General features: G+C 43.1%; 1 protein-coding gene across 1 annotated transcript in view; it reads right to left on the reverse strand.

Annotated features, from left to right (window-relative positions):
- AGBL1 (AGBL carboxypeptidase 1) overlaps positions 1-14,697 on the reverse strand; it is a 527,687-nt gene that overhangs the window by 123,778 nt on the left and 389,212 nt on the right. The window contains exon 19 of the mRNA XM_059180043.1: positions 7,039-7,168. Within this exon, the coding sequence (XP_059036026.1) occupies positions 7,039-7,168 (130 nt within the window). The remainder of the gene's footprint in view (positions 1-7,038; positions 7,169-14,697) is intronic.

Raw genomic sequence — 14,697 nt, forward strand, 5'->3', positions numbered from 1 at the left:
GCCCATGGCCACCCATTACAAAGCAATGTTTCACCTCAGACTTTGATCAGTCTGGCTTTAAAGGTTTTCCACAATAAAATATTTTAAATCATCGGACGTGCCAGTGATGAAGAAAAATATAACAAGATTGTCAATTACCAATATTCAGATGGAACTACTGGGCTTACTCTGAGCTCCTACCTTGGCTAATTTCCACTCCCTGTCTCTGGCTGGCTGGACCTCTGTGAGCAGTGAGGGGGATACCCTGAAAGGGCATTCAGAAGGTTCCTCAGGAGTTAGAACTGTTCCTTTTCCCCACTTTTAGAGGTGGGAGGGAGAGAAGCATCAGCCCGGGTGTCACGTTTGGACACAGTCCCAGTGATCTGACAGCCTGGGTGAGGCCACTGCCTTCTGTCTCACTCAGTTATAGGTATTGAGGCTCTCAATGTAGAAGCATTGATCTACCCATTTTGTGCACCACTCCCAATCAGGGTAGATGGGTTATTGGGACCCTTGTCTTCCCCAAGACGTGGGGCCTAGACTAATCTTTTTGACCCATTGTGGATGTCCAGGTTGTCTGGATAAACCCAGAGGGTGGATAAAAATGCTGACCCACTACCATGTTTACTTCCTCCATGTAAGAAGGCTTACCTCAGTTTCCTGATTTGCATCCCTATCTTCAAGGGCTGTCAGTAGTCTTGGCCCCCGAGGCTCTCTTGGGCTTTATGGTTGGCAACTCCCACTTTCTGGGACTAGAACTTTGAGGTCTACATCCAGTGCCATTTGCTGTGATCAATGTTACCTTGCTCCACTCACCAACCAGTCCTCCTCAAACATGTGTACTGAGCAGATGCAGCACAAGTCCCCTGTTTCTTCACCTGATGTCTGTTTTTACCTGTGGCCCTCCCTCGTAGACAGCAGTCTTATGGCAAAATTAGCCCATCTGGTCCTGTCTCCACACATTTCTTGCCTCCTCCCCATTCCACAAGCTCTAGGCAGAAGCACCATCACATTAATTTAGGGAACTACCCTCCTACTTTCCCCTCCACTCAACCTCATAGCTTTATTCTGTCTCACAAAAATATGACAAAGAGGGAACTGGCTCAAAGTTCTTTGAAAAATCTGACTGACCCTCCCCGTGGCACATAGAAAACCCCAGATTTCCACTCCTGTGATGCACACAAAAGATACATTAGAGATACCAGCAAGGGAGAAAGAAGAAAACTTCTCTGCTTGTCAACATAAATTTATTCAAGAAACTTTAGCAATTCACTTAAATGTGAAAGTACTAGTGTCTATAAAAATATCTACAGAACATGGTTTCTGGTATTTAGAGAAGCACTGTTTAATCTGTATTCTGATACAGTGGGAACAATTTTAAATAAAAGAATATGGAATCAAATTTAATTTTTTTTCACCCAGGACCTCCAAGAACATTCTGTACCCCCCCAAACCATATCCTTACACATGAAAAGAGGGGAATTCTAGATGTAGTACCTTAGCATGAATCAACAAAAATGAGCAAAAATAACACTTGTCCTTCTGCCACTTCTGAGGCATAAAGTGGAAATAAATAGTGAGTATAGTGTATCTTGAGGCCTTGGGGAACTCAGGTTTTAGGAAAAGACATGCCATACATTTCTGCAATCTCCTTTTGTGTCTCTTAGAAGAAGCTGATTAACTAAAAACATATGCCGGAGGGACAGAATAAGACCAGGAAAATCATTTAAGTAGCTAAAAATTCTGTTCCACTGGGCCCCAGAGAAAGATAAAACCAAAATATGCCCACCCCGTCCCTTGGCAGAAGGCGGCCTAGTTTGTAGAAGTTGTAAATGGAAATCAATGAGCTCTTCAAAGAGCACTGAAATCCCTTTACCAGCACATACTCCTATAGTGAGATCCAGGAGGGAAGAATCGATACTGCTCCTAATTCCAAAGCCCAGATTCTTCATAGAGACACAGGGGCCAGGCCAGCTGCAACACAGAAGCCTAGAAGAGGCTGTTGGCCTGCCTTCTTGGGAGCCTGAGGGAGACTCACAGCTTTCTTCCAATCCCCTAGCCATGTCCACACCTCTTTGTGGGGACCTCCCCAAAGAGGAACAGATTCAGTGTCTCCTACTAGCTGATAGTGGTGGAGTCTGTTCTTTGGGCTTCTCTGCTGGCATGCCTTGTCCTTTGGCTGGACATTTCTGACTCATAAATAGATCTTTCTCCTACAGCCTTTCCACTCTGCTGTGTGCATGCCTGCATGTTGGTCTGCCTCATTTTGGGCAGGTCCCTTTGTCTCCTAGCTGTGCTTCAAATCCCTGTGACTATGCTCTGATTTGTTTCTCTTTAATTTTCTGTATTTATGTAAATATGTGCCTACAGTGACATGCACAGACCGTGAATGACTTTTCAGTCAATGAGTTTGGGTGTAAGTGACTCTTTAATTGAGATATAGAACATTTGTACTCAAAAGTCCCCCTGGACTCCATTATTGGATCCCTTGCTAGAGGCAACCAACATTCTGATTCCTCAATCTTGAACTTTCTACTTGAACATAAGTAGAAACAGAGGAGTGTATACCCCCTAGTGTCTATCCTATGTCACTCAACATGCTTCTGAAGTCTGTCTATTATTGCATGTGCCAGCAGCTCATTACTGCTGGGTTCTGTCTTGTTTATTTCTTACTGAATAGTATTCCAATGTATGAGCATATTCTTATTCACTATGCTTCTGGGTTTTAAATCCAACACCTGGAACAGAATTTTTGACCCTCTCTTATAAATTAGAGACAGAAAATCGGGCTCAACAAAATGGGAAAGAGACTATAATGACAGTGTCATATCAAACGACAGCAAGTAATAAGAAGTGTTCCTTCCTTTGCCCCTTGCAATCACCCCAACTGCAGAAAACTTGTCAGAACACCAGTTTCATAAGGAAGAACATCTAAGAGATCACAGGCAGTCCTGTTGACCCTCTGGGAAAAGACTATTATATTTATGTACTTTACTGTAATAAAAACAAACAAACAAAAACTCTTATTAATCCTTCAAGTGCAGGTTACGTGGCATCTCTCCTCTCTGGTTTTTCCATAACCTTGAGGGAAGATGACTCAACCCCTTATTTGTGTTCCTACAACAACTCACATGGAGTTTTGTTGCAGTTTTTACCATTTTGTACTTCTTGGTTCTTTGCAGACCCAACTTTCTAACAAAGTAAACTACAGAAACCACCTTCCCCCATGTGTGCAAAAAAAAGGACCATCTTTTTCCTTTCTGGTGATTATACACACTTGCTGTAGAAGAATGGACACATGGATGACTGCCCAGATGGATGGGTGGGTGGATGGGTGAATGGGTGTATGGATGAGTGGATGAATGAATGGATGGATGGATGGGTGGGTGGTTGGATAGGTGGATGAGTAGGTCAATGGCTAGATGGATGAATGGATGTATGGATGAGTGGATGAATGAATGAATGAATGGATGGATGGATGGATGGGTGGATGGATGGGTGGATGAGTAGATCAATGGCTGGATGGGTGGATGGATGGGTGAATGGGCATATGGACGGATAGATGGATGAGTGGATGAATGAGTGGATGGGTGGATAGATGGGTAGATGGGTGGACTGACGGATGGATGGATGGATGGATGAATGAGTGGATGGGTGGATGAGTAGGAGCATGAATGGATGGATGGATAGATGCATGGGTGGATGGGTGGATGGATGGATGGATGAAACAATATGTAAATACTGCCATACTGTCTACAAACTCAATGATCTGTCTGGTCTTCAGCAACCCCTGGCAGTATCAGGATACTTCTTTCTCTCACTATCTCACATTCTCATTGGTTCTGGGAGTTCAAATTATTCTACTTACCAACAGGCAAATGTCCGAGTACCACCTACAGGTTATATCTCCTAGCCACCAGAAGTAGCTTCCTGATACTTTCATTCCTATGAGCTAGAGGTTGGACAGAGTCAGTTAATCTATAACCACGTAGCCCAAGAGCCAATCTGGACACCATGGTTAAGTTTCTGTGTCCAGGACAGGTCTGGCTCTAGTAAGAGTGGCACTGCTTCTGCTGTCAGCAGGCGGCTGGTTAAATACAGCCTCACAGGGAACTAAAAGGTGATGTTGAGCCCATTAGAGAGTTTTGTAACACTCTGAATAGCATTTAGTACTCAGCTGTTTCTCACCCACCTCTCAGATGCTCCCAGCAGGAAACAAGTCTGTAGCTGTCATGTTTACAGTTAATTAATGTTTATTTATATTTTTTAAACAAGGCATTCACCTGTCGCGCTTTAAAATAAATGTTCTGCTCTTCAATTAGAGGTTGTCAGAGTAGAGAAGAATCCTGTTTGTTATGGGTTGAATGCGTGTATATTTAAATGTGTATCAGGTAAGGACCTCTTTCCCTGTAATCTCTCTTCTCACAGAGGCTAAGTTTTCTTTTCTCGGAGAACACATCCTTCCCAGGCCTTGATTGTAAGATTGGTGTTCTGCTATATAGGCCATGACCTTGCTTCTAGAGCGTAGACAACATAGATTATAATGTCTCCTTAGATGGGGTGGCGAGAATTAGCATGAAAATACTGCACATTGCACAGTGTAGAACATGGATTTTAAAGGAGAAAGGACATTGTTACATTGGCTGTTCTCTTTGTAGTCAAGTATTGCCTCAAACCTTGCACATTGCCAAGAAAGGTCTGGCTCCTGAGAGATCACTCGAACACTCTTAGAATAGTCTTCTAGACAAGACTGTCTTCTTTACCAGGACCTTGGGTCATGCCGATGGTTGATGCTGACAGTATAATCTATGGTGAAGGTCTTGGGCCATAATGTGTCAGTTTGACCTCTAAAGGGGCTGGAGACGGAGTAACTAAGATCAGCCATGTGGGGTTATTACTATAACTGAGCCCCAACAAAAATCCTGGACATCAAAGCTCAGATGAACTTTCCTGGTTGGCAATACTCTCTATGTTACCACACATCACTGCTGAATTAAGCTTTGTCCATACAGCTCCACAGGGAGCAGATGCCTAGAAACCTACCATTGTCTCTCCTGGGTTCTGCCCTATGCACTCTTTACCTTTGCTGCTTTTAATCTGTATCCCTTCACCATAATAAACTATAATTATAAGCACAGTAGCTATTCTGAGTTCTGTTTGTCCTGGGGAATCAGTGAACCAGAGGATAGTCTTGGGGACCCTCTCTCAGAGAGTATGTGATAAAGATAGACTGGGTTCCAGGGTAGAAAACAGGTCAGAACTGAATGCCAACTCTGCCATATACCTCCTGATGATCTCAGGAAAATCACTTGACCCCTTAGTCTTTTTGAGACTATAGTAAGAATCTATACTAGATACTCACCAAATATTTCAATAAATATTCACTGAACGTGCCACCATTTTAATCACATAGTGTATGTTCAGACAGTGGTTAATGGGAGAGGTGATTGTTTGGCCCATCTGTGGGCTTCCCCATACTATTTTATGTTCTTTGGTTAGACAAGCACTTGAAGTCTGGACATATGCCCCCTCGATACTTTTGCAGAGAATACATTCACAGTTTGTAGCTGATAAATTATTGTTCTTAGACCATTTACTTGGCTGTCATTGCTTCCTTCCTTATCCTAAGCATAGGCCTCTGGTTCCAAATACACACCTTCATCAATTGATGATGAAATTACAACCTGTTAAGTCCATCATCAATTGAAAATATCATACACTGAAAATGTATTTAATACACCTAACCTACCAAACACAGCTTAGCCTCCCCTCCCCCCAGCACTCAGGACACTTACATTATTAGCACACAGTCGGGTGAAATCATCTAACACAAGGCCTATTTTATAATAAAGGGCTGATTATCTCATGTAGTTTATTGAACACCATACTGAAACTGAACAACAGAATGGCTGCATGGGTACCGAAATGTGGTACCGGTAGAGGCTGCTCATCCTCCTGATCTTGTGGCTGGCTGGGAGCTCTGGCTTGCTGCCGCTGCCCAGCAGCACAAGGGAGGATCAAACCATGTGCCTCTTGCCTGGGAAAAGACCAAAGGTCAAAATATAAAAAATGGTTCCTACTGAACGTGAATCAGCTTCACTTGATAGTAAAGAAAAAAAAAAAAATCCTAAGTGGGAACCATCAGTAAGTGGGGGCGGGGGGTGGACGATCCGTCATGTTTTCTCTCAATTGTACAGTTGCTAAACCCGACACATAAAAGTACCTGGGACAGTACCAGGATCATCTCTGGAACGGAGTGAGTACTACTTGAACATGAATATGAACATCGAGAGCATTTCTTCCAAACACTACTTACTAGATACATATTCTTTGTTGACCAATAACTTAAAACCCAGAAAAATAAAGACATAGAAAATGGGATAAAATGCAATTTTTGTACACCTCTTACCAACGGGTGTTGAACCAATGTTTTCCACTATTGTGGATTAAACTGTGCCCCCCCCCCAAAAAAAATAAAAAGCATGTTGAAGCTCTATTCTCAGTGCCTGTGAATGGGACCTCATTTAGAGACAAGTCTTTGAAGAGGAAATCGAGTTCAGATGAGGCCTTACTCACTGTGGTGGCCCCTATTGAAGTCACCCCAATCCAGTGACTGCTGTCTTATGAGAAGAGGGAATTCTGTACACAGACACGCAGACACACACACACACATACACACACACAGGATGGTAGAGGGTTGAGACTGGCTGCCACAAGCCAAAGGATACTCGGGACCACCCAGCAATCAGCTGAAGCCAGGAATAGGCATGGAGGGTTTTCCCTAGAGCCTTTGGAGATATCATGGCTGGCTGATGTCCTGATCTTAGATGTCTAGCTTCCAGAAAAGTGAGAGAATGTGTTTCTGTTCTGCTTCAAGGTACTCAGTCTGTGGTGCTTTATTATGGCAGCCCTAGGAAATGAATACATCCCCCCATTAAAGCCTGTCACACATAGGTCTTTGGCTTGTATCCGGGTTTCTTTCCTTGACAGAAAGTAAGCTTCCTCGTGAAAGATAGAAGGAACCAGCCAAGAGTGTGGAGGCAGAAGGAAGTGACTCACCCTGGGACTTCGGCCAACACTGCTCAGGTAGTACAGGAGCCCTTTGGCGTGGTAGATCGTTGGCTGGAGACGAGCGCTGGGAGAGAGCCACTGTCTGTTCAAATCCTCCCCTTTCAGTGAGCATCTGTGGCTGCGGGAACAAACAAGGAGCAAATAAATACTCGTCGAGAAGAAAATAACTCGAGAAAATAGAGCTCGACAAGACAAACAAACTAATGAATCCCGCGTCCCTCTGACTTCTGCCCAATTGGCATCCATTGCAGATGTCCAGAAAGCTGCGGATCTGTCATTCAAGCTCCCCAAGGGTTGGGATTATTCCCAGGCCCCAAAAAGAAATGGGAGCCATATTTGACTTGCTACTGGGTTATCGCCGTTTCAGGACAAAGTTTGGGTAATGATAGTTCCCCGTTACATGCATCTACAGAGAATGAGTTCGATACATTTTTCTGGGCTCTGGGACCTTCAATTCTACAAATAATTAAGTTGAGCTCAAACTGTCACATCGGGTGCGTTATATACACTATTTCCGGCTGGTCCAATAAGTCTGCCAGGTAGATAGTACTGCATCCCAGTGAAGAGACTAGAATTTCAAAATGATTACAAAAATGGCCCAAGATCCCATAATTAAGAGCTAGGCTGCATACCCAGGGCTGTTTGCCTCTGAGAAAGCATACAGCTCTTTCTCCCGTCTTATCCATACACGTGGCGCTGCACACTTGACCTTTACCCAGAGAGCCCGGGTATCTTTTGCGAAGACATCATGACACATGAGCGGAGTCATCCGTCCCCTCCTTTGGGAAACGGAGATGTCCACACTGGAAAGCATCAAGTCACTTTACAAAGTCGACGCAGCTCGTTATGAGAGCGCGGCTGGTGATTCAGGGGGAAGCCAAGACGCTGAGCTGTCAGGTCATCCAACAAAAGAGATGCTCTGAAATGACCAAGTGCAGCCAGCCCAAGCTCGGGGAGGCCCCCAGCAGGCCTGCGACGATGCTATTTACTCAGGAGAGCTAATAGGAGAGACACCACGAATGGAGGGGAGGCAGCCCGGCATCCCCCACGCCCAGGCCACATCTCCTGCAGCCCTAGTCCTTCCGCACATCAGGTCTTTCCAACAGGTCACAGATCCCTCAGAGCAACCCTGTCCGCTGTCCCTTTGCCAGGCCACTCCCTTCTGCTCCTATTAGTTACAAGACCTGCCCGAGTTCCCCTTAATCAGAGTCTCTCATAAACCACTTTGGGCGGGGTTTTACTGTTATTTAGTTATTTTTACCTCTCTTTCCTTGGACGGTGAGCCTCCTGGGGGCCGGAACAGTGCTTTGTTACCATCAAAACCCTAACATAGTAACTGCTAAAATCAGTATTCGGTAAATAATTTGGAAGGAATAAATGCACTAGCACTTAAATGTAGAACCAGATACGTTTTCTGTGGTTTTTATTTAATCACTATTTTCAATGAATCTTGGAGGTGGAAGGAAAAAGGTTCAGCCTCCCTCTTTCACCACTTTCTCGTCTTCGTGTTTCTGAAATTATCTTTAAATATTAGTTTCTTGGTGCTTGTCAGCCTCCTCTTACAGATCGCTAGAAACTAAAAATCTTTACATTAATCATTTATCCTGATCTCACCATTAAAATATTTTGACTTGAGAAATAGTAGGTTTTTTTCACCTTCTTTTGTGATTTTTTTGTCCTTTTCTTGCTATTTTTTTTCTCCCTCCCTCTTTTTAATAGCAATGGCATCTAGAAATAGGGCTTATCTGTTCTGCCTGGCGACCAGGGATGGAGGTAAGACATAAAGGAGATCTTGAACAGTGATAGCAGCGGAAAGAAGCAGTTGTCCCAGACTTGGTCCTGAGCGTATTTGCTGTGTTTAAATGAATTTCTTTTCTCAAATCAAGGTACTCGCAGGCACAACATCCCTGAGCCCTGGGATACGAACCGCTCTGTGATTCTCCTTGCCTGGACCTGGTTTCTCATCAACACTGGGGATTTGTGTTTTTTTCTTAGTAACATCAAAAGTGATGAAATCAGTAAGACCCTTTAAAAGCACTTCCATCTGTATAAATGAAAATGCAGGCAATGTATATATCCAGTAACCATCACTTCCATGTCAACTCTCTCTTTCCATGTGCTCCTTGGAGAACATGTGTGCGGACAATGACTCTGTGGAGAACATGTGTGGGGACAATGTCTACATGAGAAAATGCTCACAGCAAAAGTAGAAAAAAGTAAAGCTTGTGTTGCAGTCACAATAAGCCCTGGATTAGGGTTAAGAGGACGACTCCCAACTCACAGTCCTATCGCTGGATATGGGATTTGGGATTCTCTTTGAGAGTCAACAGCCTCATAGGCAAAAAATATAAAAATATGTGTAGCCCACTTCCCCGAATTATGCTGAAGATCAAATGAAATGATATTTCCATGGGGAAATATCTACAGAACTCTCTCTCTACCTGTGCCTCTCTTTAGGTCATGCCCATACCTCTATCCATATGCGCATCCCCATCTCTATCTAAATTTACATCTTTGTCCCCATCTAGAAGGCTCAGGGATGCACAGCAACACATGAGCAACGTTCATTGGTTGCTCACCTCACCCTAATTTTTTTTCATTATGTAGAATAATGAAGGAGCTCTATACAGGTTGATTGGAAGGGATCCTATTGGCTAGGAACCCCAAACAAGAGGCTGTGGTCCAATGACCAGCTCACTTGAGCAGACTTAGAGGTGGAAGCTATGAGACTAAAAAGAAAAGAATCAATCTAAGAAAAAAAATTCTGAGGCAGTAACAATGTAAATTTTTAATTGGACTTCAGGCTGTTAAACAGTGCAGAGGGGGCTGGTGGATGGCATCTGAGATTATCTAATTATGTGGATTTGGAGAAATGACCCATGTAAGATGGAGGAAAGCCATCATCTTTGGGTAAATTTTGTTGTGCAGGGTATGGAGAGAGCGATGCATTCATTCCCTTTGTACCCATAGGTTGTGTGGATTTGGAAGCCCATGTGTTTGTATTTGTACTCAGGGCTCTCTGCATGGCTATGATTTGGAGAGTATCTCTGGGTCTGCCTATTGCTACAGCAGTCCCTGTATCTATGCAAGCGCAGATTATCACAATATGTACTACACGTAACTTGAGTGCTTTTCCTTTTAAAGCAAATCCATTTGCTTCCAATCTCCAAATCCATTTGGCATTTTGTGTTAATAATATCAGAGATTCATGTAGTCAGAGAAACTGCCGCTGTTCTTCCCAGAGATTTGTTTTAAGCATTTGAAGATGAAACGTACCCAATCTTATTATCTACTGTAGTGTTTCTGAAATGACAGCTGCTCCCACTATGTGGAGAGAATTAGCAGATGGGCAGCTATGACTGGCTGGCAATAAATTCAGTGCCTCTAATTTCTGAAAAGGGGTCATCCCTCAAATAGAGTTTAAAGTCCTGCTTTGCTTATAAGAATAAAAGAGTGAGCATTGCTACTTTTTGAAAACTGCAAACTTACAGAGGAAAAAGAAAAAAAAAAAAAAAAGAAGAAACACTTCTTTATGGTTCTAATAGGTGACACTAATTGATCCAACAAGTCTTCCCTATATTTAAAGCTTTAGTTTAACTACAGTCTAGTTTAAGACAATGCTCATATGCACTGAACATGCTAGAGCTTGGGTGAAAAACCATCTGGTTTGTCCAGGAACGTTTCAGTTTTAGCTCTGAAAATGCTACCTCCCCGAGAACCCCTCAGTTTCCGGAAATCTGGAGCAGTTGGTCCCCTCAAAGCCAGATCTCAAATTCTGAAAGGTGTTTCCAAGGTAGGATGTGGGCCAAAATTTGCCCTGTTTCACACTGACTTTGAATGTTTTAGGTGGGACGTGTACCTTCCCACCAGCCTGCCTGTTTCTACCACTTACTGCTTTTACATACATGTTCGGCACCTGTTTTTTCAGGCATTAACATCCTGTGTCCAGGAAGTCTTAAACCTGTGGTGTTTGGCAGGCCATACTTTTTCCTATGGGGGAAAAAAGGCCTCCGATCTCCTGAAAATATGGTCAAACACAAGCATCTCAGCTAAAGCTATTCAATAGGGAATCAGGGCGCCTGGGTGGCTCAGTGGGTTAAAGCCTCTGCCTTTGGCTCAGGTCATGGTCTCAGGGTCCTGGGATTGAGCCCAGCAACAGGCTCTCTGTTCAGCGGGGAGTCTGTTTCTCTCTCTCTCTCTGCTGCCTCTCTGCCTCCTTGTGACCTCTCTCTGTCAAATAAATTAATAAAATCTTTAAAAATATAAATAAAAAAATAAATAAACAGGGAACCAGTGGCAGTAGTCCTAAGAGGTCACTGATTGGGAGCATGGCACCCCAGATAAAGAATGGTCTCAAAAGTCAAACAACCAAAAGGCAAATGGCGTCACTAGAATTCATTCTTTTAGCATTAATTACATATTTTCCTATGTGCTAAGAATAGGGATCACCCTGGCCAGAGACAGGGAAACAAGTAATATAGCTAAGAGTCTTGACTGAACAACCAGGACCCCTAATACACAGAAAGGACCACAAGTCAGAGAGAAGGAGGAAAAGCAATTCTCTTCTTAAATGAGAATCTATCTAACTTCGGTCAGGTAAAATGATTCAAAAATCCCTCAACCATCCGTGACTGATAAATGGAGAGACGGGGCCCATCAGACTGAATGAATGACGTCTGGCTTGATCATCTCCATGGCCCCCAGCAGAGCCAGCTGAAGAGAAGCCGTGTGTTGGAGACTTAGCAAACATCTTCACCATTCCCTGCACATCCGAGTAACAGGAGGCAGCATGGATGCAAGAGGAGAATATTTATAAAGGTAAAGAGACGCATGGAAGCTTCAGGAATAAGGCAGAACAGCATGAGGCACTATCAGCCAGACACTGCACCCAGAGCTTTCTAAATAAACGCTGCTTGGCTAGAGAAAAAGAGAAAACCAACGGCAGCTTCATTTGAAGAACATGGTTGCTGTGAAGCTGTAGACGATCAGAGTTGCCAAGGACATGTTAGCATAGGGTATTTTTTTGTCATGCAAAATGCTCAGAGTCAACAATCCAGAGAGCAGGGGAACAGAAGAGACTAAACTTAGGTGTGCCTCAACACCTCTGACACCCAGCAGTGCATCCCTAAAGGTCTGACCATCCCAGAGCCGAGGCACAGGAGAACTTGAAGTCTCCAAAAGATGGTCCAGGTGAACTGACCTGGGTTCAAATGTCAACTTCTTCAAGAAGAAAGTTATACACAGTCGACCCTTGAACCTACGTTAGTCCAAATCCAAACCAGTTGGGTCTTTATGTCCTTGTTTCTCCAAGTACGGTCACCAACCTGGGAGCTTGTTAGAGATGCAGAAATTTGGGTCCTACCCCAGAATCTGCATTTTAACAAGACCCCTCCCCCCAAGGAATCTGTAGGCATACTTTTTAGTGTGAGATGCAGTGTTTTCTACCAAAACTTGAGGAAAGAAAGAAAATTAACACTCACACGGAACTCAGGTATGTTATAAAGGTCTACAATGTCCACAATTTCAGGAACCTGGATCACATGCTAGCATCTCACCAGGAGCAGCCCCAGCGCCAAAAGTCTGGATGCGCCTCCCCCCACCACTCCACTTTCCCCAGTCTTGTATCACTTTCACATGATTTCATTTGCAAACCAATACAGAATTAAAATGAAAATGTGTTTTCTCTAGCTTATTTTGACAAGTCTGGTTTCATAATACTATTCAAACACCCAAAGGAACAATTTAAAAGGTAACAAGGGGAGGACAAGTTCAGCTGAAATCAGACCAGGGTAGCGGCACCTGTGTGGGTCAGTCGGTTAAGCTTCCAACTCTTGATTTCAGCTCAGGTCATAATCTCCGCACAAAGCAGAGTCTGCTTGAGATTCTCTCTCCCTCTCTCCTTCTGCGCCTCCCCCTACTTACTGCACATGCAGGCATGTTCTCTAAATACATAAATAGATAGATAAATAATCTTTTTTTAAAAATTTTAAAAAATATGAAATCATACCAAATTAAGGGGTGGGCCAGACTGGCAAACAGAGTGAGCCTCATAATATCACTTGTCTAAATCAAGAATAGATAACCAGGGGCACTTGGGTGGCTCAGTGGGTGAAAGCCTCTGCCTTTGGCTTGGGTCATGATCCCAGGCTCCTGAGATTGAGCCCCTCTGCTCAGCAGGGAGCCTGCTTCCCTTCCTCTCTCTGCCTGCTTCTCTGCCTTTGTGATCTCTCTCTCTGTCAAATAAATAATAATCTTAAAAAAAAAAGAATACATAACCAGTTAATTCACTTATCTACACAGCATTTGATCCCATATACAAGTGATTCCATAAAAATAGGTATCACTTCCACTGAAACAGTTAATACCAAGGTTGAGGTTTCTAAAGCTGTGTCTTGATATCAAGTATCTGGGAAGGATTTGTCAAACACATGCATATCAACAGCAAACCTTAGCCTCTGCCAACAGTTCTGAGACCAGCGGACCAACAACCCCCGGAATTCACCTATTACAACTGGCTCGCCTTTTGGACCACATCACATTACTTAACAGGTGTGAGTAAGAAGGATTTCTTTAATTTCTGAGATTTAAAATCCATTAACAGTCTTTGCCAAAAGGTGTGAGAGTGGGAAATTATAAAAGAAAAAAATTTAAAAACCAAGAACTAATGATTATCTCCCTCATGTTTAAAAAGAAAAAAAAAATCCTTAAAAAAAATAAATTTAACACTCATTTCCTGACAAAGACAATCAAGAAAATAAGGATTGGGGTGCCTGGGTGGCTCAGTTGTTAAGCATCTGCCTTTGGCTCAGGTCATGATCCCGGGGTCCCGGGATCGAGCCCCTCACCAGGCTCCCTGCTCAGCAGGAAGCCTGCTTCTCCCTCTCCCACTCCCTCTGCTTGTGTTTCCTCTCTTGCTGTGTTTCTCTGTCAAATAGATAAATAACATCTTTAAAAAAAAATTAAAAAAAAAAGAAAAGAAGGATTGATGGACACTGCCTACTTGACAAGTTAGGATAAGGTATAAAGTTATATTCAAAAGAGAAAAGTATTGTATCAAAACATAGTCATTAATTCATCAAATATTTATTATCACAACATCTTCTACACGTCAGATACTACTCTTCTCCTGACGAATACGGCAGTGAACATGCCCTCCTAAGAATGTAGTCTAAGGGTTATCATCGAGGGGCAGCACAAGGCAGACATCGGGTACATCTTGTTCTGTTAATGTCTTAGCCCCAACTCAGCATGCTGATCAGCATGTGGTGGGGAACTCATCATCATCATCTAAGGAATAAATGAAACCCAACTCTCCATTTTACCGCTGTCAGAATCTTTCTTCTCTGGGCAGCCAATATCTAAATTAAAACTGTGACTTTTTTTTTTTTTTCACTGTCAATTCAACAGATTTAATTATGGGATATTGATTTTTCCTATCATCTCTCTCTTGGCAGGGGCCTCTGTACTGCTGCTGTCTGCTTTGGATTAAAAGTCACTGTACTTTCCTTGTTTGGGAGAAACCTTTGATGAAAAAATTCCATGTAAAGCTCAAAACCATTACCACTGAGAAAAATAATTTTTTAAAAAAATAAAATGGCTGTGGGAGTTCTATTCTCTTTTCCTAAATGCAAGAGTTGATGAAGAAGT

Source organism: Mustela lutreola, chromosome 7, assembly GCF_030435805.1.
Source record: "Mustela lutreola isolate mMusLut2 chromosome 7, mMusLut2.pri, whole genome shotgun sequence".
Lineage (NCBI taxonomy): Eukaryota > Metazoa > Chordata > Mammalia > Carnivora > Mustelidae > Mustela > Mustela lutreola.